At 42.7% G+C, this 23,960-nt stretch overlaps 1 protein-coding gene across 4 annotated transcripts in view; it reads right to left on the reverse strand.

Annotated features, from left to right (window-relative positions):
- Positions 1-562: 562 nt before the first annotated feature.
- RNF130 (ring finger protein 130) overlaps positions 563-23,960 on the reverse strand; it is a 56,401-nt gene continuing 33,003 nt past the window's right edge. The window contains exons 6-9 of one of the 4 annotated variants that reach the window (XM_030505138.1): positions 19,720-19,816; positions 19,160-19,364; positions 17,003-17,096; positions 13,731-14,128 (exon numbers count right to left, since the gene is read on the reverse strand). In XM_030505138.1, coding sequence (XP_030360998.1) covers positions 14,113-14,128; positions 17,003-17,096; positions 19,160-19,364; positions 19,720-19,816 — 412 coding nt within the window. In that variant the 3' untranslated portion in view covers positions 13,731-14,112. The other 3 variants (XM_030505137.1, XM_030505139.1, XM_030505141.1) reach the window with 3 other exon arrangements.

Genomic DNA, 23,960 nt, shown 5'->3' on the forward strand with positions numbered 1-23,960 from the left:
AGCCTGTAAATCCTTTAACCCTGGGATGATCTATCTTCTGTGTTAGTGTAATGCCCTAATCCCTGCTGGAGCCTTTGTACACTACTGTAATATAAATATTTATTAGCTGGCTCATCTTTCAAGGCTCTACCTTCATCTCAATAGCATGGCTGTGTTTGGGAGCTGCACGGGGGTTTCTGAAGGTTGGATGTGCTGCAGGAAGGGTTTGAGCACTGGCAGAAGATGCTGAAAGATCCTTCTCTGTTCCTGCTCGCTATGTGCCATCTGTCAGGTGGCAAATGCTGCGGGAAGGTGGATTAGTGTCTCCTGTATATTCATAAACCGCTTTGAACCATGTGGCTTTTAATGGCCTGAGATTTCTAGGCACTACTATAGTAAAATAAAACAGTATTTATGGCAAAGTGGGAAAAATCGTCTCTGAAAACGGATCCTTTGCAATGTTGTTCTACACTATATATATACATAAAAAAAGATATACATAAGAATTACTGGAGGGACTGGAGTCACTTGGCGATGCTCTCATCCACCTGTATTTTGAGAGACACCAAGCTCACAAACTCTGTATTTTTAAATTGCTTTTTATTGAAATGTAGTACATTAGTAAACCCTAACTAACCGGTATACACTGTTAACATATTGGCATATACCACGTAACTACAATACAGTGTTATACTTACATCAAAACATGTCAAGAAGTTCTGCTGCTGTCAAGCTACAGTTTCACAAGGGCTGTGAGGATCTGACTGTTGGAGGGCACTGCACCACCCGCTGTGCCTGTGCCTCTGCAGTGTCCCCATCGCTTGGCCAGACCCCTGGTAGCCGCTGGCATTTTCAGGTTGTGTGATCACACTGGTGTGGTCCACCTTGCAGCAAGCCAGTTGAAAGAGACTTCATTTTACATGCAGGCAATTTGTTCTTTCTGTTGTTTGCTGCAGTCTCTCACACCCAAAGGCCCAAAGACTTCCGTGTCCCCTCTCTGCTGGGATGAAATGATCTGGTTTCGGTGTATTCTATGCATAGTTAGCCATGGCCTTGAGCAGGTGATCCTGAACAGGCATGGTCATACAGAGAAGCGTTTACTATTTAACATCTACTTGCAGACTGCAGCAGGCCTGACTGGGTAAGCGGAAGAATGATGCTATCACTCAGTTTGCTCAGAGTTATTCCTCTTTATAGGATTAGCATGACAGATCTTACCACTGCTAGGAGTTAAGTCTAGACATACAGGGTGGAAAACGTCTACCTGCTGATGTGGTGGCAACTGAGAAGGCTTCTTCATGGAGCACGTTCCCGCACTGGCACAAAGTGAGCCCTGCCTAGTGACAGGCTGGGATGCTGCCTTGCTGGCTGCAGTGCAGGAAATGCACAAAGCTGCAAACTGGAGCTTTGCTTTAGCAGCCCCAAATGCCCTACTAAACGTTCCTGGATTGGGAGCAGCAAAGATCATCCGCTCTAATTTTAAGCCCAGACTTCCCTGTACTGGAACATGGGAGGGTTGAGCTGAGCTGTTGAGCTGTTTCCTGTGAGATCCTTCCAGTGCAGCCCAGGTACATGCAAAGGCTGTGGGCAGATACAGCCTTTACTGCCCGAGACAGCCAGAGGGTGTTACAGACACAGGCATGGCAGATCAGGAGCAAATCTAGCGATCTGATGCCATTACCACAACCCAGCAGAGCTGCTCTGTTGGGAATTAATGGCTCTTGTCCTAGGAGAGGTTTGGGCAATTGAAGACCAAGTCAGAGCCAAGCCAAGGCGAGCCCTGGAGCACGTGAGAGGCAGCACACAAAAGGCAAACGATGCAGCAAACACGTGCAGCTGAGCTCAGGGCAAAGACTAAAAAGCTGCTTGCTCCTGAAGAGCTCAGCCGCAGCAAGCTGCAGGTGGATGCGAGAAGGGAATAGCCCATTCCCTGCAGGAGCAAGGGAGCTTTACATGCATATCCAGCAGATTTTTGGGCTGTGAAACCCCAGTCCCAGCTGTATTACATTAACTCGCCCCCCCCCCCCCCCAGTAATCAGCCTTGCAACAAAACCACTCTAAATAGTTTCAACTTACAATAAAACCCTATATACTTCTTACTTTGCACTAATATTAATACTTAATTATTAACTCTTTAGGAAAGGGACTATTTTTGGGCAACACCTTACACCACAGTGCACCCATGCCCAGAGACCCTAGACATTATTGCCATAAAAAGAATAAATATTCAGACATTATTGCACAACCTACACATCCATCTCTGTTCATTTGGGCACCTCCATGCGGCTAGCAGGCTAGCGAAAGGATGCTCCATGCAGGGACCCACTGAACCAGCATCCCACAACAACCACCCGTGACCCACACAGCCTGCTTTGGTCGAAACCAAACCACCAGGAATCTCCATGCTCCTACAGACCATGCTGCTGGTTTGAACCGATGAATCCCCTTCAAGGGGCTGGCTGGCATGGTGACAGCACGGTGATGAAGAACACACTGGAGGCCAGGCAGCGCCTGCACAATGGTGACCTTCACCTGGCTCTCCAGAGGAGGAGGAAACCAGTAGTAATCAATGGGGTGGAAGGGCAGAGATTAATTGGGGCGAATTAAGAGTATTTGGGAACACTGCAGGCTTTTAGAAAGAGTAGGCGAATGAAAGGATCTAACAACTGACATAGATAAATGGTGTCAATTAGTGCTGCTTTGCAAAGGCTCATGCGAGTGGGTTTCACCCCCCAAAGCACTGCACATGCACCAGATAAGCCTTATGGGCCCCAGTGAGGTCAGGGTTTTGGCCATCAGGTCAGGACGTCACTGACTGGGGGTTACACAGCACCATGACCCTGCGCTGGGAGCAAAATCCCAGCCAGAGCCCCACTGTTGTCACTGCATCCCATGAGGAAGCGGTGCAGAGTACTACCTTTCCTCTTGATTATTCCAGAGACATTGGAAAGAAAGCAGAAATGAGCACCAACCTGCAGAAGTACACTCTACCCTTCTCCTGATTTTCCCCCAATCTGGTTAACTGGAGCATCTTTTCCTCTCTCATCCCTCCCCTGCTCAGCAGTTTCCACCCTGTGTGCCAGAGCACGGGCTGCCCTCACAGCAGTACCCTGCGGTGCAGCAAGGAAAAAGCGAAGGCATCTTTAAATATAACAGCACATATGCAAGCTGTCATGGCACATCATGCGCTCTTCTGCACTGCTCAGGTTGGAAAATTAGGTCACCTATGGATGTGTAACACAGAGTGAAAAAGGAGCGAAAGCTTCACTTGGGAAGTTCAAGGCGTTTCCTGCCCTTCTCTCCCCACCCCACAGGGCTGGCAGCACTCCCGTGGCTCTTTTATTTGCCCACTGTGCCTTGGCTTGTGCATTGCCATGATGTTTACTTTGTTGTAAAACCCAGATGATTATTAGCTAAGCAAAACAATACATACTTTCAACAATCAAGTTAACTCACCCCCCAGTAATCAGGCTACAGAGCTGCTTGTACTTCAGCTCAACCCTGGTGCCTTCATTCTTCAGCTCATGAACTATGACTGTGGCATTATCTCAAACCTAAATTGGGCTAAATGAGTCCTGGAGCCTCAGTGTGACTCTTGCCTCCTGCAGACTTCCCTCTGCTTTTCAGTAGCTGGTAAAGCTCTTGGCTCTCTCAAGCCTTTGCACTGTCTTACATGAGTGTGTTTAAAGAGAACAGGAGATGTGTAAAAGTCTCATAACATAGTCCTAAACACATTTATTTAACTATTTTTGGTCTTTTTTTGGCTTATGTACGATATCTGGCTATTCCTATAGCATCCTCAGGTGCCAAGGCAAGCATCCTAGAAGCAGGGGGATAGTGCAGATACCAACACATGAGCTCACTGGAGAGAGTAATCATAAGTGTCATTAAGTAAATTTTAACATGCTTCAATTTTAATACTTACTGTTAGTATTATAGGTAAAAAGCACATTTACAGTCTGTTTCTTTTTTACTGGCAATTATCCTCTAAGAACACAAGCAAACCTTGATTTTACAAATGTCTTACGGGAACATGCAAAACTCTCATAGAACAGGAGGCCAGGAAAGAGAAGGTGAAGTGCTAGAGTTTAAATATTTTAGGGAAACGCTTGGAGATAAAAGCTTTTTATATATATCTATATGTAAAAGTCATAAAATTAATGTTTTCTGTTAAAAAGCACTGGGTTTTTTTTAACCTTGGAACTGATTTCCCAAGTTACTGGCACTTACATTTCTTGGTAGATTGCAGTATATTTTACTTCTATGAAATGACTCAACCATACACAGCACCACTGCAGCAGAACACGAACAACAATGCCCGTCAAGCTTTTTTTATATACTGATTAATATTAAAAGGAAAACCTCAAACTTACCAGCACAGCCCAGAAAAGTCACCCATGTTGCTGTGGTGCCTCCTCCCCATCTTGAATATGACTAAGTAGAAGAACGCCCGCTATGGCACGTCCCAGCACGCACGTAGGGATCAATTGTCTGAACTAGCTTTTAATTTTTACAGTGTTGATAGATTTTCCAAATCCAGGATGTCAATTAGAATCATCAGCTCCCTTATCCAGCACAAATCTATTTCTATATCACTATACCAGACCCCGATCTCCACAGAGGCAAACCTTCCCTCCCCCTGCTAAAAGCCAGGATGGTAGGATAGAAATAAGATTTTGCAAAATGAAAATGACATTATTTACCATTTTGTCTCTGGGGCCTTTGTACTTTCTAATGTTTCTTTTAATTTCCATGTCTTTTCTAGCTTTTCTGGACACTCTGGTACATGACTGGTGCAAATGGTCTCAGTCACAGCTGAGAAACTATCACCATCAGTTTTGTTTTCGTGCCAAAACTATGCCCAGTGGCCTTGGGGCAAATCCCTGCATTGGGCTCAGGCAGCCCCTACAAGAAGGATTTACTCTGAGCATTTGCACCCTGCACAGTGCTACACCAGGCTGTCCTACTCCAAACCCCACTGGGGAGCTCTGCACTGTGCACGGGACACTTGCTTGTTGTGGACACCCAGAGATTTACGTGTTTAACCACGAACACCCAGGTGTTTGTTGGTTTATTGTAACCTGGCTGCCCACCACGGATAACAACAAGCCTGTAACATCCTTGGGAGAAGGTGATTTTTCTCTTGGGTGTTTGTTTTCGGAAGGCCCCGCTCTCACGTGTCTGCCTGCTGTGATTGCGCAGATGGGATTATGAAAACAGGGGTTGCTCAATCAGCCCTTCTGCCACCGCCGAGCCCTGTATGGGCCTGAGTGCAGCTCAGCCAGGCTGGGTTTGGGAGCTCTGCCCAGGCTTGCTGATGCTGTTGAGAGCTGCCCCCATTTGCACATCTGCAAAAGAGGAAGGATGCTGACCACGACCTGGTGCCGCTCAAACCACCGGCTCGCATTTTCTGCAACTTTCCCTTCTGCTTTGTAGGAGAAAGTGGGTGTTAAAATTGTGCTCTTAAAAAGTTTTTGGGGTTTAAGCATATTTCTAGAGTGGGCTGAATGACAATAAAAGTGCATTTGGTAAATATAAATGTGGGTATTATGAGAAAAGCCTCCCTACACTTTACACCACCCACTCTTGAATTATCTGATTAAATAAAGCTGACGCACAGCAACAAAAGTCAAAGCAAGCTCGGTGAAGAGGATCATTTCCTCATTTTGCAGAGCTGGGTTTTTCTTTTTCTCTTAAACATCCCTGTTAAAGACACAGCCAAACCATACTTCAGGTAAGGATATACGTCAAGCAGACAGCTATACAACTGAAAAACATAATAAAGGAGGGGAAATTCCCCCACTTGTAGTGAAAGCGGATGAAATGAAAGTGCGTCAAGGTTATGTCTTACCTTTCTTTTTTGGCTTAACTGATTTCTCAAGATTCCTATACAGAAGGTGAAGCTTTGTTTCACATTACAAGGACACAAATGCGTTTCTACACCTACAGTAACTTAGACTGCAATGGAGAAAAATCCAAACATTCATTAAACAGCTATGCATTGTCCGGTAGGAAAAGGTGGAGCAGAAGCACTCGCTCCTCCATGTCTGCTCATTTGAGGAACACTGTGGATGACTTAACTCAAGAGGTTCCTCTCTCGCTCTCCATTTCTGCATTACTCTTTCAGAAGCTTGCAAACAACATTCATTTCACCACTGCTTTTGTCATACATCAGTAAAAACTGATTTTTCCTGCAGCGTTTCAAAGCGGTTGCTGCTTTCCTTTCTTCTGCTGCTTTCTGCATTCCCGTTATTGATGTCAGTGGGAAAGGGCACAGCTTAGAGAACGTGTTTGTCATTTAACTGTTGCAGACCTCAATGGGAGGACGGGATAAGAAGCTTACCTCTTTTCTTCTCTGTGTAATGCCAACATGCTGGCTTTTAAAAAACCTCAGTGAAAAAGTCGGTGGATTTTTTTAAACCACCACCCTCCCTCCTCCCCCCCCCAAAGAAAAAGGTTAAGTGAGAAAGAAAGTTAATTAGATTCCTGCATATTTCAAAAAGTCTTATGGTTTTCAGGTAGATCAAGTGCTGGTTCTGTGAATGTCCTCTCTATAGGAAGAGACTCACTTGACTTGAGCACACGGAACGACCAAAAGTATATTCTGTGTAGACCATTCTTCTGCTTCAATCAAATCAGAGAAAAAAATCCAAGCATCAAGTTCCTTGAAATCTTTCTGCAAATGCAGGTCCTCTCCGCAGCTTTAATGTCAGACTGGCCTGCTATTATCCGGGGTTACGTGGGTTGTAGGAAACTCAATGCACTTATAAAGGTCCCTTTTAGAAGGGGCTATTTCACAGTAAGATTATGGATTGACCAAGATATATGAGTGCTTTTACCAGTCACTGGCCATCTCCTCTACAACCAGTTCCCTTTCTGACATTGCCCAACCATCCGGACAATTGGAAAAAATGGGAACAGCAGACACCTGTGTAAGAGACGCATTTGCAGTCCAACAGAAACTCTTAGGACCACTGTAAAACCTCTTCTGCATCGCCGCGGCTGGACCGACACAGCTCCTCATGCTGTTACTCAGCAATTTCCATCAGACAACCTTGCTTGTGCGCAACTCTTTGTCAGCTCAAAGATGCCACCCTCAGAAACCACCATAGCTGGTCTTCATCTTTGCAATCGAGAAGGTGGGTTCGTGTTCTGGAAAAAGCAGCTCTTCTTCAGACAAAGGAGATCCATGGAAAGAGTACACAACAATAGGAATGAGAAATGAAAAAAACGGAAAAAGGGCCAGGAAGGAGCATGGATTCCTTTCAGGTTTTGTTCTCGTCATACATGTCCAAGGCAGGCTCGATGGTTGAGAACTCGCTCTCGTAGACCAGGCTTCGAGGGGACAGAGAGTTACGATGAAAGAAGTGACTGCCTACAAGAGGTAGAACAAAACCTCATTAGGATCACACGTGAACAATACCCACAAGCATCCTCGTAAAACACAGTATGAATGGAAAAAACAGCCACCCTTTAACACAAGTTAAAACAACCAGTAGCAGCCATATGAAATAGTTCACCTCTGTTTGTGTGCTCCCCTGCCAGTTCAAAGCAACTGCTTTCCATATGCATGAACAGTCCCACCTCAAACGGTTCTTTCAGATAAAATAGGTCAAGTCTGAGCAAGGCTGGGGCAGGCTGGAGTTTTGTGCTTGGTGCTTGCTGTTGATTTACAGCCTTGTAAAGCAGGCATGTGCTTCCTTGAGAAACCCAGAAACCTCTGGTAGGTGCCCAGTTCCCTGTGCCGTGCACCAGCACAAAGCGCTCCACCATGGGGTAGAAAGGAATGAGCAGGCTGAGCGAGGAGGTCACCAAGGATTGTCCAACCGATGCTGCTGAAAGCTTGACCTCCTTCAGAGCTCAGCAACCTCCATCCACCCAGGGTCACCTCCTAGAAATAGGTACCTATGTATTTCCTTACAAAGAACCAAAGGAGACTCTCTCCTCCAACACTGGTGATACCGAAACCAAGCACCAAGTGGCTGTTGACAGAGTGGGGAATGGAAGTTCAGGTTTCTGTTGGTGGCCTGGCATGACCGTGGCTCTCCAAAGCCACAGATGTGTTTTGCAAGGAGCCCAGCCCTACTGCTGTACGAACGGTTCTCTCTGAAAGCATCTATCAGATCGGGCCCTTGGCCAAAACGTTTCATTACTCAGTTTCTCGATCCCAAGAGGGATTAGCTGGGAGCGAGGCTGCTTAGATTACAATACGCCAGGCAGCCACATGAGCCAAATTGAAGGCAACTGAAAAGCTTCCAAGTTCATCAAGAAGGCACTCAGCAGACCAAGGTGCCTCCAGTTTCAGGCACCAGTGGAGCAAGACACTTCAAGGATTGCAGTTTTAGCCCTGGCAGAATTTAGGTGCTTGAATCCTCTTCCCTGTGCCAATTCTTGAGTCCAACCTACGCCCTTCTGAAATAAAGAGCTCACAAAAGGTATGAGAGAAGAATTCAGCTGCTACTGTGAAGAACACTTTTTCTCCTTCCCCACTCACCCGAAAGACAGAGACTCAGATAAGAAAAAAAAGAAGTGCTTATTAGGATGTTGTGGTTTAACCCCAGCCAGCAACTAAGCATCACGCAGCCACTCGCTCATTCCACCCCCTGCCTCCAGTGGGATGTGGAGGAGAATCGGAAGAAGGTAAAACCCATGGGCTGAGATAGGAACAGTTTAACGACTGAAATCAAGTAAATTATAGTATCAGCAGCAATCATAACAAAAGGAAAAAGTGTGAGAGGAATAAAACTCAAGAAACACAAGTGATGCACAAGACAATTGCTCACCCCCTGCTGACTGATGCCCAGCTCATCCCTGAGCAGTGATTAGTGGCTCCCAGCCAACTCCCCTCAGTTTATACCCTGAGCATGATGATCTGTGATATGAATATCCCTTTGGGAGTTCAGGTCAGCTGTCCTGCCTGTGCTCTCTCCCAGCTCTCGTGCCCCTCCTCACTGGCAGAACATGGGAAACTGAAAGTCCTCAATTTAGATTAAGCACTACTGAGCAACAGCTAAAACATCAGTGTGTTATCAACGTTATTCTCATACTAAATCCAAAACACAGCACTGCACCAGCTACTAAGAAGAAAACTATCTCGATCCCAGCCAAAAAGAGGACATAGGATTAAAAGGAAAAAGCTAGAGTTATAATCAAATGCATCGAATTATTGCAAGAGCAAAACCAAAGATGAATTTTGCACTTATCAAATCAGAGGCCTCAACAGGACTGGCTGGAAGAGCCAGGGACACTGCAGACAGGCTCCATGCAAACTCATTTTGCAACTGAAACAAGAGTGAAATTAGTAGCTGCATTGCAACTCAAAAGGAGTGAACTGCTCATTCTGCCAGGAGCATATATCTAGGTATTTGGAAGAAATGTACTGTGTTGGAATATACTTTGCAGAAGCAGTTCGTAGGGGATGACAAACCCCCACTTTCTAGAGCTGAAACCTCGCCCAAATTTACAGGGTTTTAAAACTGGGCAACACTTAAAATAAAAAAATAATTCAAAAAAAGGTTGAGTTTTTGAGAGAACATAAACATGGAACTATGCCTTCCAGCTGAGCATAGTCTGTCTTCAAACAAAAAACCTGAACCTACTGAAACTATACCAGATAAAACTGATTTCAAGATTCTTCTTGAAATGTATTATGGGTCAAGATAATTTCATTTTTGAAGACTGAGCCTCAGCTTGCAGCTGGAATAAGCCACTATCCAGTGGATGTTTCATTTGCCTTTCCTCCACCTGCTGAAATGTTACATACTGAACAGCCAATATTGAAACGAAACAAAGGGGACTGAAAGCTTGGTGCTGCTTTTGTTTTTATTACACAAAAGTCAAACAAGGGATTAGGAAGCAGACAGCCCAGGCTGTCATTTCCTCTGTGTGTGCCCAGACTTCCACTCCAGCAGACTCAAGGGACAGATTTAATCACCAGACAGACAGGTCATCTGACAACAAGTATTTTAAATTAATCTGGGAAAAGGCACTGTATATCCAACACCTCTAAAACTCTCTACTGGGATGTTTTCTTGCTTCTTGGCAAAGGCAATTTAAGCCACCCACTTCCAGGGAGGCTGCATGTTTCCATACAGATACAAATCTCTTGGCTTGCATACCACTTTCGGGACACATCATTCATTCTTGTCCTAAACGTCCCTCTACCATTCAGCGCAGCCTGCCCAGTGCTGAAAATACAGCTGCTGCTCAGTGCTTTTCAACACTCCATATTCAGGAGCTCTAATAACCAGGTTGCTATCTTTGCCCACAATTTACGGCTTAGAAAAACAGAGTCAGCAGGGCACAGTGACCCAGCTACACTCAACTTAATGCAGAGAACTGCTCATGTTAAGTGTACAAACATGGCACCAGTCCAGTTGATAAATTTACCAAAGAAATGTATTTTAAGGATGAGTAGAAAGATCCAGAGTTCCAAATTCAGCTTATGAATCTGCTCTTCCTATTTTGCATTTACCAAGACAGACCAAGATTTATCCCTTTGGTATGGAAAACAAACGGGAAGTCTGCATTCAGTTTTAATACAGGAAGATGAATCCTTCAGTGTGCTCTGCCACTATTCTTTATCATATACTTATAAAGAACATTTCAGATAACTTGTATTGAGTCTGAAAAGAAATATACTAGTCTGGAATTGATCTTTATACCTACCATAGGATACTATAAAAGTGGGCACAACACCTAGGCAAAAAATCCAAGAGACAGCATTGCTGTAGCATTGCAGGTGCTTCAGGACTAAGTATCACCTGGTGTTCCCTCTCCATCTGAAAGCATTCTAATGCACTTAGTCATTAATCAGGGCCACCTCCTGCCACAAGCTGCAGTCCCTCCGCAGCTCCTCCAGCACAATGACTTCTTAATGCAGAAATCTGAGCAGAGCACTCCCTGTCTCAGACAGTCTCTTTTAAATACCCTCTTGGTTAAGGAACGACAGAGCAGGATTATTTCATAAAGTATCCTTTCCTTGAAGCCAGCTGTTTAGCAAGACACTGCTACTCCCTTTTGAACTACATCCTATTATACTCTTCCAACAGCCCAGTCCTGCCATATTCACAACATCTGCAAAGAGGGATCAGCTCCTCTCCTTTCCCCTATGATGATTATACATATGAGAGTAACATTACTCATCTTTTAAACGTGGATATCTGAAAGCATGGCAGGCAACAAAAGTCACACAGCACGGGCAACAAACAGGAGGAGCTGGAAGCTATTGTGCAGCAGGAAAACTATGACATAGTTGTCATCACAGAATCATGGGGAGATGACTTGCACAACTGGAGTGCAAGTGTGAACTCTTCAGCAGGGATAGGCAAGGAAGGAGAGACGGTGGGGTAGCCCTGTGTGTTACAGAGTGTTTTGATTATTCAGAGCTTAATGATGGTGATGATAGGGTTGAGTGTTTATGGGCAAGAATTAGGGGGAAAACCAAGGTAGATATCATGGTGGGAGGCTGTTATAGACCACCCAACATGGATGAAGAGGCAGATGAAATACTCTATAAGCAGATGGGAGAAGTCTGCCAACTGCTACCCCTTGTTGCCATGGGGGACTTCAACTTACCAGGTGTCTGCTGGAAATACAATACAGTGGAGAGGAAACAGTCTGGGAGGTTCCTGGAGCGTGTGGAAGAGAACTTCCTGACCCAGCCAGTGAGGGAGCCAACCAGGGAAGGCACCTGCTGGACCTGTTTGCGACAACCTTATCACTCCCTACAACTACCTGAAAGGAGGCTGTAGAGATGTGGGGATCAGTCTCTTCTCCCAAGTAACAGGCAAAAGGACAAGAGGTAACGGCCTCGAGCTGCACCAGGATTGGATATTAGGAAAAATGTCTTCACCAAAAGGGTCATCAAGCACTGGAACAGGCTGCTGAGGGAAGTGGTGGAGTCACCATCTCTGAAGGTATTTAAAAGATGGGCAGATGTGGCGCTTGGGGACATGGTTTAGTGGTGGACTTGGCAGTGCTGGGTTAACGGTTGGACTCTAATCTTAAAGGTCTTATTCAACCTAAACAATTCTATGAAAACTTTGGGAACTTCCTTCTGTCTATCCAGAGTCAAAAAATGAGCTTCTGGGATGGTGCAGAGTCCATCTTTGAATATATTAACAGGTTAAACTTACATTGCCAACCTGACCTGTAATTAACCTAGCAGATACGGTCTGTTTTCTTTATTAACACTTTGTTGAGGTAATTGTTAGAGGCTCAAAAGAAACATTAAGAAGGATGGCCCTGGGTTATTTAAATCCTCTATGGAAGGAAATGCACTAGAAGCCCTGCCAACCATTTTGTTCCCAGTTATCACTCAACTTCTCTTTCTGATGCTGTTCTGCAGAAGCAACATGAACTTGATGTGTTTGTGGTGCCTTTTGCATCTGGGTCACCACGCTGTTCAGGCTGTGCCTGAGCATCATCCTGACAGCATTAAAAAGCAGTTCAGCAGTTTTGTTTCAGGAGACAAACACAAACTTCTCAATTTTACTACTGCTGCTGCTGAGAGATGGGTGAAAAAAAATAGGTCCTTTTGTTTCATAGTCCATACCCTAAATCCTGCTCTAACCACACTCCTCCATTTTTGGCAACAACGCCCAGTTGACACATGCTGTATTTTACACAGACAGACCTCAAACACTGAGGGGTTTTTTTTCCTCTTCATGAGTAGGTCCAATTGGCTTTTCTAGTTTTTAAAAATGCACTTACTGCTCTATTGTCTTCATGTTTCTTTCAGAATTTCACAAGGACACGCTGCAAAAGAACTCTATAAAATGTACTGAAGCTATTGCATACCTCATTTCTTGTTATAAAAGCTGCCTCAGCTGAAGCCTGCTGGACAAACAAGAATTAAGAAACTATTTTAATGCAGACTCTGGCTGTGTTCCTAAATTCTAAAAGTGCCTATACGTAAAAATAAAATTAAATTAAATCCCCTATTTCCCAGTACATAAAAAAAATTAAATCAAAGTAAGATTGCTCTTCTGTTCATTTAATTAAATTAGAAAGCATTAAGTTTCAAATGCCCGCATCTTGATACGAGAACAACAAAACCGACTAAATGCAGCAGAATAGGTTTTAGCTTCTATCAATTATATTTTCCTTACTGATTTGCTACCTTCATCTACCTTCATCTCATTAACTCAAGCATTATCATCTGGATGTGAATCAGGTCCACATGTTTTAACTGACTGTTGTGAAACTACTCATATGCTGCTTGCATAAGTGAACTTGCGTGAAACAGCCTGAGTGAGGACAGTGATGAGAGATGTTTTCCCTCTGCAAGAAGGGACATGTTTGCATAGAGCTTCTACATTACAGTAAGAACCATTATCAATCTTTCATGATCTGAATTTGAACAAAAACTAACCCCTGTCACTAATATGAAAGGAGGCTTCACAGATGACAGCAGGGGAAAACTACCTTTTCATTTAGTAAAGAAAGAAGTGGTTCAGAGCAGCTTCGCTTTTATCAGAAAGTAAAAGACAGGAAAGGGCTTATGATTTTTATGTCGAGAAAACAGTCTTGCAAACCTTCAGCAATGCCTGACCTGAAGACAAAAACCACACTGCAATCCTCCCAGTGTGATGCAGGAGTGTTACAGGAGGAGAAATGGAGAAAATGTTCTTATTTCAAATTCATTCTCAGCTGGAGTCAAGGTAAGCCTGTTATATACTAAAAATGCTTTTCCCAGCTTTTTTCCCTAACAAGTTGATATGGAATAATTGCTAATACTAGCCTAGATAGTCATTCCAGTGCTGGGTGGCATCACAAGAACGGCACTGCGTGAGATTTCCACTTGTTAGGCTTGTGTGAAAGGAGAAGAATAGAGATCTGCAAAGATGAAACCATTCAAAGGAAATAAAGCACCACATAAAATGTACAAAAGGCTGTCAGACCTAAGAACTAACACAGGAAGCCCAAGAAAAATACAATTCTCACACAGTAAGGTTTCATAATTAAAGGGGGGGTTTTATTTCTTCACTTTTTCTTTAATACAAAGCTTTGGCATCAGCAAATTTTATGAAAAAATAGAATGTACTAAATAATTGCTTGTGCTGCATGATCGATAAATGATGCATAAAAATAGGTGTCTCTCTCCAAGGCAATCGGCCAGAAAGCATTTCTTCAATACCATTCTGCTCTGTGGGGCAGAAAAAAAAGGAACAAAATATTTATATTAAAGTTAATACTGCCAGGACTAAAATAAATCAATCAATCCTGTAAAAGTAAGTTAGTGAGAAATGACTAATTATACAAGGCCAGAGCATTAAGAGGTCTGTACTCCTTACATCATTCTTACATGACCAGTAAAACAGACAGGACAGCCAAAGGCTTGAGCACTTCTGAACTTCTGAGGAAACTCCATGGGCTACTGAAAACTTTAAGTGGTGCTATCCAACATCTGGGCTTTTTGGACTTTAATTTGGACTTTAAAGTAATTTAAAGTACAGTAATTTCTCACTGTTCCCCAAGAAGCAAAGTGTGCTTCTTTTGTTCCTTTAAATCACTACCTAATTCATTTAATAGTAATAGTTCACAAATATAATTATGAGTTCAAGAGAAAGCAGCTGATTCCTTATTCTCTTATCACTTAGACAATGTTTACTTTTATCAGGGACTCTTTGAAAAATGCACATATGTGTGTATATATACATATGCACAAACATATATCCACACACACAGTTAGATATGTATATACACACAATCCAGAACTGCTGCTCTAAATAAATGTTAAAGCTGCAAGGAAAAAGAAGGATGAGGACATGTTTTTAGGTGAGTTTTAATGCAGAATATTTGGCACCTCTTACTTGCATCAGCGTATTACATGGCCTCATTCTTTCTACTGTTGTTTTATGGTAAGAAAAAGACCTTTAGCTTCCTCTTGAAACACTACTGTAACAAATATAGGGTACGCCAGCATTGCTTTTTATAAGGAGAACAGCATAAAAAGCAGGTATGCTGTTACGACATTTAATGGAAATCGCAGTGAGAGGGAGCTGCCCTGTGTTTGGCATGATCCTCAGCACAGGAAATGCTTAGTCTGCACTGGGAAACATAAGGTGTCAATTAAACAATAAATCTAAGGATTAGTGTCACACATTCATTTTAAACTGTCTAAAATGAGTAGAAGAACCTAGCAGCACTTGTGGAGGCTGCTTAGATCCCAAAGGATTCAGCTGAAAAGCTGTTGAGGATAAAGGCGACAGCTAGGTACCTCAGTTACCTAAAGAAGTGATTTCTGGCAGCTCTGCTTTCTGCACTTGCTGGTTTTCTTAAGTCTGCCTCAAAGTACAGACTTGTATATGCTCATATTCTCATTCCTAGCACTGGGGAAAGGAGCTCTCTCCTTATATCAGCACGTCCTTTCTTTGTACTAAGGAAACATCACTGTGAAAACACGTTGCTGGAGGCCCTAGCTCTGCCGATGTGGAGAAGCTCACCCTTTCAGTAAAAAGAGACCCTGAGCAAAAGACAACAAAAAGAAGAGTTGCAAGGCAGGCAGAAATGCAATTGCTATCAGTGCCCACATCTGGATGATAAGACATGGGCTACTGTTCCTTCTCTTCTTCCTAACGATGTGGAAATGCCCAGAAATGCAGCCATTCCTGTTTCACAACTCATCTTGCTCCCTGCTTTCCCAAGCTATTTTTCAGTGCAGATTAACTACATTCAGCCACAGCGTTGCTGCCAAGCTGCTGATAGATAGTGGCAATTCCAAGATTTTGACAAATGGGAAAAATAAATCAGGAGACTTGACAGGGCTGTTTGAAATTCTAAAACTTTTTGTCATTAACCCCTTTTGGAATTAGCATCTGAAAAGAGGAGGAAAGGAAGATTTGCAAACTAGTGGTAATCAAAGGTCCCTGATGACCAAAACCTGTAAGAACTTATTATGGCCCCTCCTGAAAAAGATTAGTTTTACACTGGAGACTATTAGCCATGTTTCCATCTTATTGAGAAGGACACCTTATACTTTCCAGGCAGCAATAAAAGTAAAAAAAGCACTTCTCAGCTAAAAAAATGTAATTAAAAAATCATGCTTATAAAGCTACATTTCCAGGCTGTGCAGGAGAATGCCTCTGAATCTCACCCCACTTTTGGTAAGAGATCAACACATTAGTGGAAAGCATCAAGACATCCAGAGACAAAGATTTTGACACTTCCCCTCCCCAGATAAATAAGGATTAAATATGTATCATGAGCCCAGATGCTCCATACATCTAAATGAAAATAGCCAGATGTACCCAGTTAATAGGTCTGCAGAATTGATTTATAATTGCCTACACAGAACTATAAAAAAAGAGTAAAAGTCGTGTGTTGGGGTCATTTCTTGTCCAGCCTGTTTGAAGGGAGGCACTGGGGGTGTCTATAAAAATTAAGAAAGCGTGGATGTCTTTAAGCACTCCTTTGACTGCAATTCTTAGGCATACTACAATGAGAGCTCAGAAGACTGATCTGCTGTCTTTACTCAAGGGTGAAGAAACAGTCGTGTATTCAGTACTTTTCTATCTCCCTCTCCTGAAAGCAGAAAGGGAGTTTTCTATTTAAATACCTTTTCTTCTTAGTTGAAAGCGTGCCAACTAGAAATACAGATTTTTATTTTTATTTAATATGAAATTTGACTATGAAATTGAGGTGAAAACTGTCAAAGGAAACTGATACTAGTAATTTTTGGCTCTGCCAAGTGAATCTTGAACATGGATATTTAATGGCAGAAATCTAATGTTTACTTAGACCATTGATCAAAACCTAAATATAAATACTCTCTCTTTTCCCTGTTCTGTGTCTCCACTTAGCAAGGAGATTTCCCTGGACAATCCAGCTAAATATAAATTACGAGGGACTTTAGATGTTATCCTGGAACCTACTGTTAACAGAGACACATATGAGAAATGCAGAAAAGGCATTTGATTCTTTTAAAACTGCATTTTTCCTATTTCTTGGTATTTGTTCCCAATGTTTCCATGACACCCACCCACCAGAAATATATAGAAACATCTGAATTTTTACTTACTCATTAGCATTCAAGCTAGCTGTGGCTTTGATGATCATGTAGCAGAGTGTAAGGGCACTGAGGAGGCCAAAACTGGCAATAATAAACCATTCTTCTGTTGACAAAGGAAAGGGAGGAAATCACTCGTGGGAGAAGGCTTATGTCAAAGCGATGCCAATATTCCCCTCAAACACCACTGGCGGGAGGCAAGAGGCTTCTAAGCCATGACTGGCACCAGGAGGTGAAGCAGAAGGAGGTTAGCCACAGAGTTACTGACTGGAGAAGGCTAGCAAAGAAGAAGTGGAGAGAGGTGTGGAAAAAAGCATGGCACAACAATATTTCCTGGCTGATCCCAAGGGTTAGTGATTAAGAAAAATTACTTTATGCAAAGTGAAATGCAGGAACAAGGGGAAATGTAATGAAAGCTCTGTCCGCCCGCAAGTTAGAAAGGAGATTGTCAGGGTTGGTTTAGATTAGCTGAGATGTGGTTCTTCACATAAGCACACCCAATATACTTTCATGCTTAATTTGTGTCTTTTCCCTCCCTCCTGAATAAATGCTATAATGTTATTTTAAAAACCAACAAAAATAGCATAGCTTGTCCAATAGTAAAACATCACTAGAGCGTGCCATTAAATAGACAGGAATACAACATGGGAAAGCCATTTCAATGTTAGTGTATACATACAGACACATTGAAAAACAAATAGTATAAAGAGGAATATTAAAGAATGTTCACTATTCAAAGTTCTCCCTCCTCAAGATCAATTTGGCACATAGCAATAGTTCAGAATACAAACATGTTTGTTGAATATGCCTTTTGGTTTAACTCCCATGCATCAAAGGATGCATATGTCACCCCTGAAATCCAAACATTTGAACAGCCTTTCCTAAAGCCTTGTTTTATAAACATTGTCAGAATGAACTGTTACTGATTATTTCTGGTTTTATCCTGGCATCCCATCTGTGCAAGGGCAGTACTACAGTTGGGAAGAGACAGTGAAAATACCTTCTGCAAAACCAATTAGTGAAAAGTTTCAGTTAAACTACGGAGTTTCCCCACCCATGACAAGGAAAGCAGCACACCAACAGATTTGCTCTCTCTTCAACAGAGCTGAATACAAGATGAATCAGATGTTGAACACTGCATGACAAAGTGACTTACTGGCTTTGTAAAGTACCAGATTTTAAAAGTGGATTTTTCTTTCTCAGATCAGGACATTTCTGGATACAGACTGTGTGTTTTATGAGATTTTTTTAATGAGATATATACTTAGCTGCAGCCTCTAAAGAAACACTCCAATGGACTGCATCAGTTACACTGCCTCTTATGCATATATCAGTGGCAAACAGTGTCACTAAGTACAAAATCCAGATCACAGATGCACATCAGCAAAATACAAGACAAAAATTTGACTGTTGTCCTGGATGCGTTCTATTACTGCAATTCAGACAGAAAAACAACCATTCATGCATCAAATTGAGACTCTAGAGCATATGGAAAAATGATGCAATTCCACACATTGTATTCATTATAGTGCTATTATACATTAAAAACCCTAGGTAAAATCCAGTGAGTGGAAATTTCCCATGCTGTTCTTACAGATGAGAGCTTGCAAGCAGTGCAGGAGCAGTTTTCTGATATCATAACCATTTGGACAATACTCAAATGTTGATACATCAAATACTTCTTTTTAATTTACAATTTTTGGGACGAAAACCATCTGCTAAGGGACATCAGAATTCCAGTAGTAATGCTCTCAGGGGGAAAAAAAAAAAAATCTCTGCAGAAATAGCAATCAGCTAAAATATTTATATTTGTATAAATTATGGCATGTTAAGTATTCTGACAGGGTAAATAATGGTTTTGGCAATCCAGCTTCTCATACTGGTTACCAAATTCAGGAGGGTTATTTTGTTGCCATTTTAGGTCATCCAGTGTTCTTTGCATGCAGGTCTAAATGGATATACCATTAATAATGGAAGTGTTGGCACTGTCATACCTAGAGTTATCGGTTTCAATATGGAGCATATGCCTCTTGCAAAGGAGACACTGAGGTCACCTTTGTTCCTGCAGGGAAATCTTTCACCACGGCCCTGCAGCACAGAGCTACAGCAGAGCAAGTGCCACATACCACGGAAACCATAGAACAGTACTGGAAGCCAAAGAAAACTTACTTGTCACAGCAATGTTGATCTCTCCTGACCTTGGCGTTAGCTCCCCATCCTGTGGAAGCTGTGACATCCCAGAGGTGCGCAGGGGCTCCAGGCTGAGAGAGCTGTCATTGGCAAAATCACCGAGTGCTGATCGCCTGCTCGCTGGCTGGCCTCTGGTGAGCCTTTCCATGTCAAAGGCTACGTTATCTGTACATGGCACATTTGGCTGGGGAGAAAAAGCAATTCCACATTACAATGGTGGATATTCTACATGTAGCAAACCTATAAATGGAGTAAAACCACACATACACACTTTGTTCGTCTACTGTGGCTGTCCTCAGATCACACAAGAGAGAAGAACATGAATTAGCAACTTCCACCTGAAGTTGCTACTTCATTCCATCTTAAAGAAGTGGAGGAAGAAGCAGATAAAAGCATTGAGGTTCAAGAAAAAGACCCAAACATGCTTGTATGGTTTACCACTTTGAGCAATGATGACATGCACCAAATTCTACTGTAACATCCCAGGTATGTTATTAACTGCAAAACCAGTTCATCCACAATATACCAGTGCAACTTACCACAATTCCCAGTGCCTTCAAAATGTTCAGTTTACACATTGGACATGTACAGTGCTCGCTAAGCCATGGATCCACACAGGCTTTGTGGAAAACATGCCTAGAAGAACAGACAGGCACATAAATAATTTGCAAACAATCCTATTTTATATAATGGGAACTGTTTTAATAAGCTTTTAAATTAAGCCAGCAGAACAAGTTCTAGAATTGCCAGTATTCCATGCCAATTGCAACAAGAAAGAAAATAAATCAAACACTCTTGCTTGGTTTTGCCACCCTTTACTAATAGTTCAACTAGGAAGAAACACTTAAAAGGAGGATTCTTCACCTCCTCTTTTATTGCAGATATGAGTATGCACATGGGCAGAATAACTAGGGTATCAAAGTTCCTAATGTAACCTTATGTAAAGTTTTCTCTCAATTTCTATGAAGAACATGGCCATAAATTAGGTAGGAAAAGCACAGACTGACCAGCAGTCAATTTTATTCAAAAGTCAGTGCAACCAACCCAAACACACTGATGTTTGATTTATTAAGGGCTTTTATAATTATCACATCTAAATAAAAAGAAAGCTTTTCCTACAATCAGTATTTCTTGATACCAGGAAGGAAAACGTGTCCATCATCATATAATGGTCATGAGAAAAACAAACCAACCAACCCACAAACAAACAAAAAAGAGGACTCTTTCACGGATGTAAAGGCAAACTGGGCTTCTACTTGCATAGCAGTGAACTCTGCCACTGAGAACAGTCTGACTAGCCGTCTGCATCGCATACAAAATCCTAGTCGCACACATGAATATAAATGTAACGGTGTTGGGATTGATATTAAACCAACACAACACGGAAGGACGATGCAGAGACCAAAACAACATATCTAAATTAAGGGAATTAAAGGAAATGGCTTTGTCATGGTTTAAGCCCAGCCAGTAACTTAGAACCACGCAGCCGCTCGCTCACTCCCCTTTTTCCCCCCACCGCAGGCAGGATGGGGAAGAGAATGGAAAGAATGTAAACCCCACGGGTTGAGATAACAGTCCAATAACTAAAGTATGATACAAAACTACTACCAATAATAATAATGATGATAAGGGAAATAACAAGGGGAGAGACTACAATTGCTCACCACCTGCTAACCGATTCCCAGCTCGACCCCAGCAGAGATCTGGGCCTTCCAGGTAACTCCCCCCAGTTTCTATACTGGGTATGACATGCTGTGGTATGGAATAGCCCTTTGACTACTTTGGGTCAGGTGTCCTACCTCTGCTTCCTCCCAGCTTCCTGCGCCCCTCCTCACTGGCAGAGCATGAGAGACTGAAAAGTCCTTGACCAGAGTACGTATCACTAAGCAACGACTAAAACATCGGTGTGTTATCAGTACTGTCCTCAGACTAAAGCTGAAACACAGCACTGCACCAGCTGCTAGGAAGGAGAAAAGTAATTGTTACAGCTGAACTCAGGACAGGCTTCTTGGCTTTTGAAAAGCCAAAGAACTTATCAGAGCATATTCATAGCAGAAATAGGTATAACTAGACTTTCTACACAATACAGCTTTAGCAACTACTCATAACAACCTAGTCTGAATACTGCCTACAATAAGATCCCAGGTCTTTCACTTCCAGTGGCAATGACTGCAAAGCAAAAAGCCAGCAAGAGCAGGCACACCCAAACACGACAGCCTGGTGATCATGACAAAGATCAGCAATTACAAGGGCTGCTTTGCCAGTGAAGGGCTGTGCTCTGAAACCAGCGGGCAAGGGACAGTGGCAGAACAAGGAGTTCTTGCCATCTATTTGAGGCACCAGCACCGTCTGTAAGAGGTCATGCATGCCCCCAAGGCAGCATAAAGTTGAGATACTCTGTCCCCTCCCTTCTCAGATTATACTTGCTGCTCTATGCCTCAGTAAACTCATCATGGGGTCACGGACTTTTGTTCTGTACACCTTGGGATTTCAAAACCGGAGACCAAATGAGGCATATTACCAGATAATTCTCTTAAATCTCTGGAAAAAGGCCCAAGAGAAAGGCCTCCTAAAATTGTTAACAAATACAGAAAAAGACAGTATATAATTATGTTTTGTCTGTGGCTACTAAGACTGATGGAGGGACTAAAATATACCAACATACTAGGCTCCAGTCAGCTACAACTACATATCCTACCTGTACTAACGAAAGATGCACAGACTTACAGTCAACAGAAGATGGACAGGGAGCAAGAGAACTTTGCTCATCTATATCCCAGATATTGCAGGAACAGAAACTTAGAGGATCTCAAGTCACTTTGCTGGCCTGTTCCCTTTAGCAATATAGCAATCATGAAAAACAGGATATGTACAGTGATTACTGTTCTAATAACTGCACAAAACACAGACTCATTGTTATTAGTCTTATTGCATTCCCTTTATTACTCACAAAGCTAGAGGAAAAGATGTAGAAATCCTGGGTGGTAGAAAATGGATTGAAATCTTCTGAAACATACAGAGATGCTGTTTTTCTATGTTAGGCAAATCATGGCTTTTAGTTGCTTATGTTTCTTATTAAATCTCTGAAGTCTGGTTTTTTAGAGTAGGACAAACATGAAAATCTAGTATTTTGGGAAAGAGCAGACATGAAGACTCCACAGAAGTATGAAACCAGTTTTAATATATTATCAGCTGATCAGTGCTGTAGAAGCACTCAGACCAAGTGAAGCAGGCGACTGATAGAGATGCCAACATGCATCCACTAAATATTACGAGTTACTTTAAAGAGTCATTAGCAGTTTGATAGCGTTCAAATGCACCAAAACAGCACAACTATTTTGTGACCTCTTAATTCTTTGCTTTTAGTTCCTAAACCTTCAAGAATATTAATTTAAAAAAAAAAAAGGGGGAAAAAAAAAGTGCAGTTCTCCAAAGGTTACTTATTGATTTAGATCAGCATGGCTCTGCCTACTACTTATGCTGTTTATCTACTCCTTATAAAGCTTGCTGATACCACCATCATGGCTCAGGCTCTGCCTGGATTTCTCCGCTTGCAGGAGTTAAGAAGTTACACAGCAATATAGATAGTAAACACACGGATTATTTTTAAATCTCAGACTGACAAAGTAAGCCCTTGTGTTCTCTGTCATAAACCTTCTCCCTGTTTGTATTTGTCACTTGTCTTCCAAGACCACCAATCTGAAGAGTTCCTAGCAAGATGCTCTAGGTCACTGCAGCTGATGACATTCCCCCAGAAGCCACACACCAGGGAGTGAAGTGTGACACAGCTTTTGCTACTTCTCCAGCCTCAGGGCTAGAGCAAGCATGGCCAGCAGCCAGGCTGGTAGCACTGAAGAAGTCTCCCATGCAGGCATAACTCCAAACAGGTGACCTGCAGGTATTTTTCCACTGTGTCAGCATATCCCAGTTAGTTGCCCTCCAGCTCGTAATAACACCACCGCTTCTTTGCAGCGTTTCACGGAGAAAAAGTGATTTAGAAATCCCTTTTGGTAGTGTAATGACTCTGAATTAGCATATCACACAAGGAGAAGAGTTTGAAAGAGTTCACAAGTGCTATTTCCCAAGAGCTCACAACACTTCCCTGCTCCCAGTGCAGCATACCACCAAAGGGGATCGATGTGCTGCTGCAAAGTAGCATCTTTGGTTACTGCTGAAGGCAACTGCTCCCCTTGCCCTGGGGTACAAACCTCCCAGCAGCACACAGGTCCTTCCTGCCCTGCTCCAGGCAGCCCGTCACACTTAGCAGAGCTGAGGAGAGATGTCTGGCCTGCTGCAGTGGGGAGGAAGGCACCACATGTGTGTCCCCAACAGAGAACACCAGGGGAGAGCTGTCTCAGTGCTCTCCACAAATATACTATTGCTGGGGGAAATGAGAGACTGCTCTCTCAAGCAGGTAGCAGAGAAAACGGGGGTTGTGCAGGGGCACTGCAGTAAGGATGGCATTGAGATATTGTGTTAATTTGCTTCCAAAAGACAAAAGGCAGCTATTTGCAGCAGCACAGAATCAACAGACGAAAATCTGGCTTAGTCACTTTTCTCACTTCCTCCTTCTATCCCAGTACAGGAATTATTAAAGAACTGGGTTCAAAAGTCATTTATTTTAGCATATTTACTGCTCCTTTAATTCTCTTCCTTCATTCCCAGGCCACCTGTCTGCCCTTTCCAATGTCACTCTCTGCTTTTCTCTAAGCTGTCACTTTGCTCTCCCCTTCCCTCATCTCTCACAAGTCCTTCACACTACCCCCTCCTGATCACTTTT

Source organism: Strigops habroptila, chromosome 12, assembly GCF_004027225.2.
Source record: "Strigops habroptila isolate Jane chromosome 12, bStrHab1.2.pri, whole genome shotgun sequence".
Lineage (NCBI taxonomy): Eukaryota > Metazoa > Chordata > Aves > Psittaciformes > Psittacidae > Strigops > Strigops habroptila.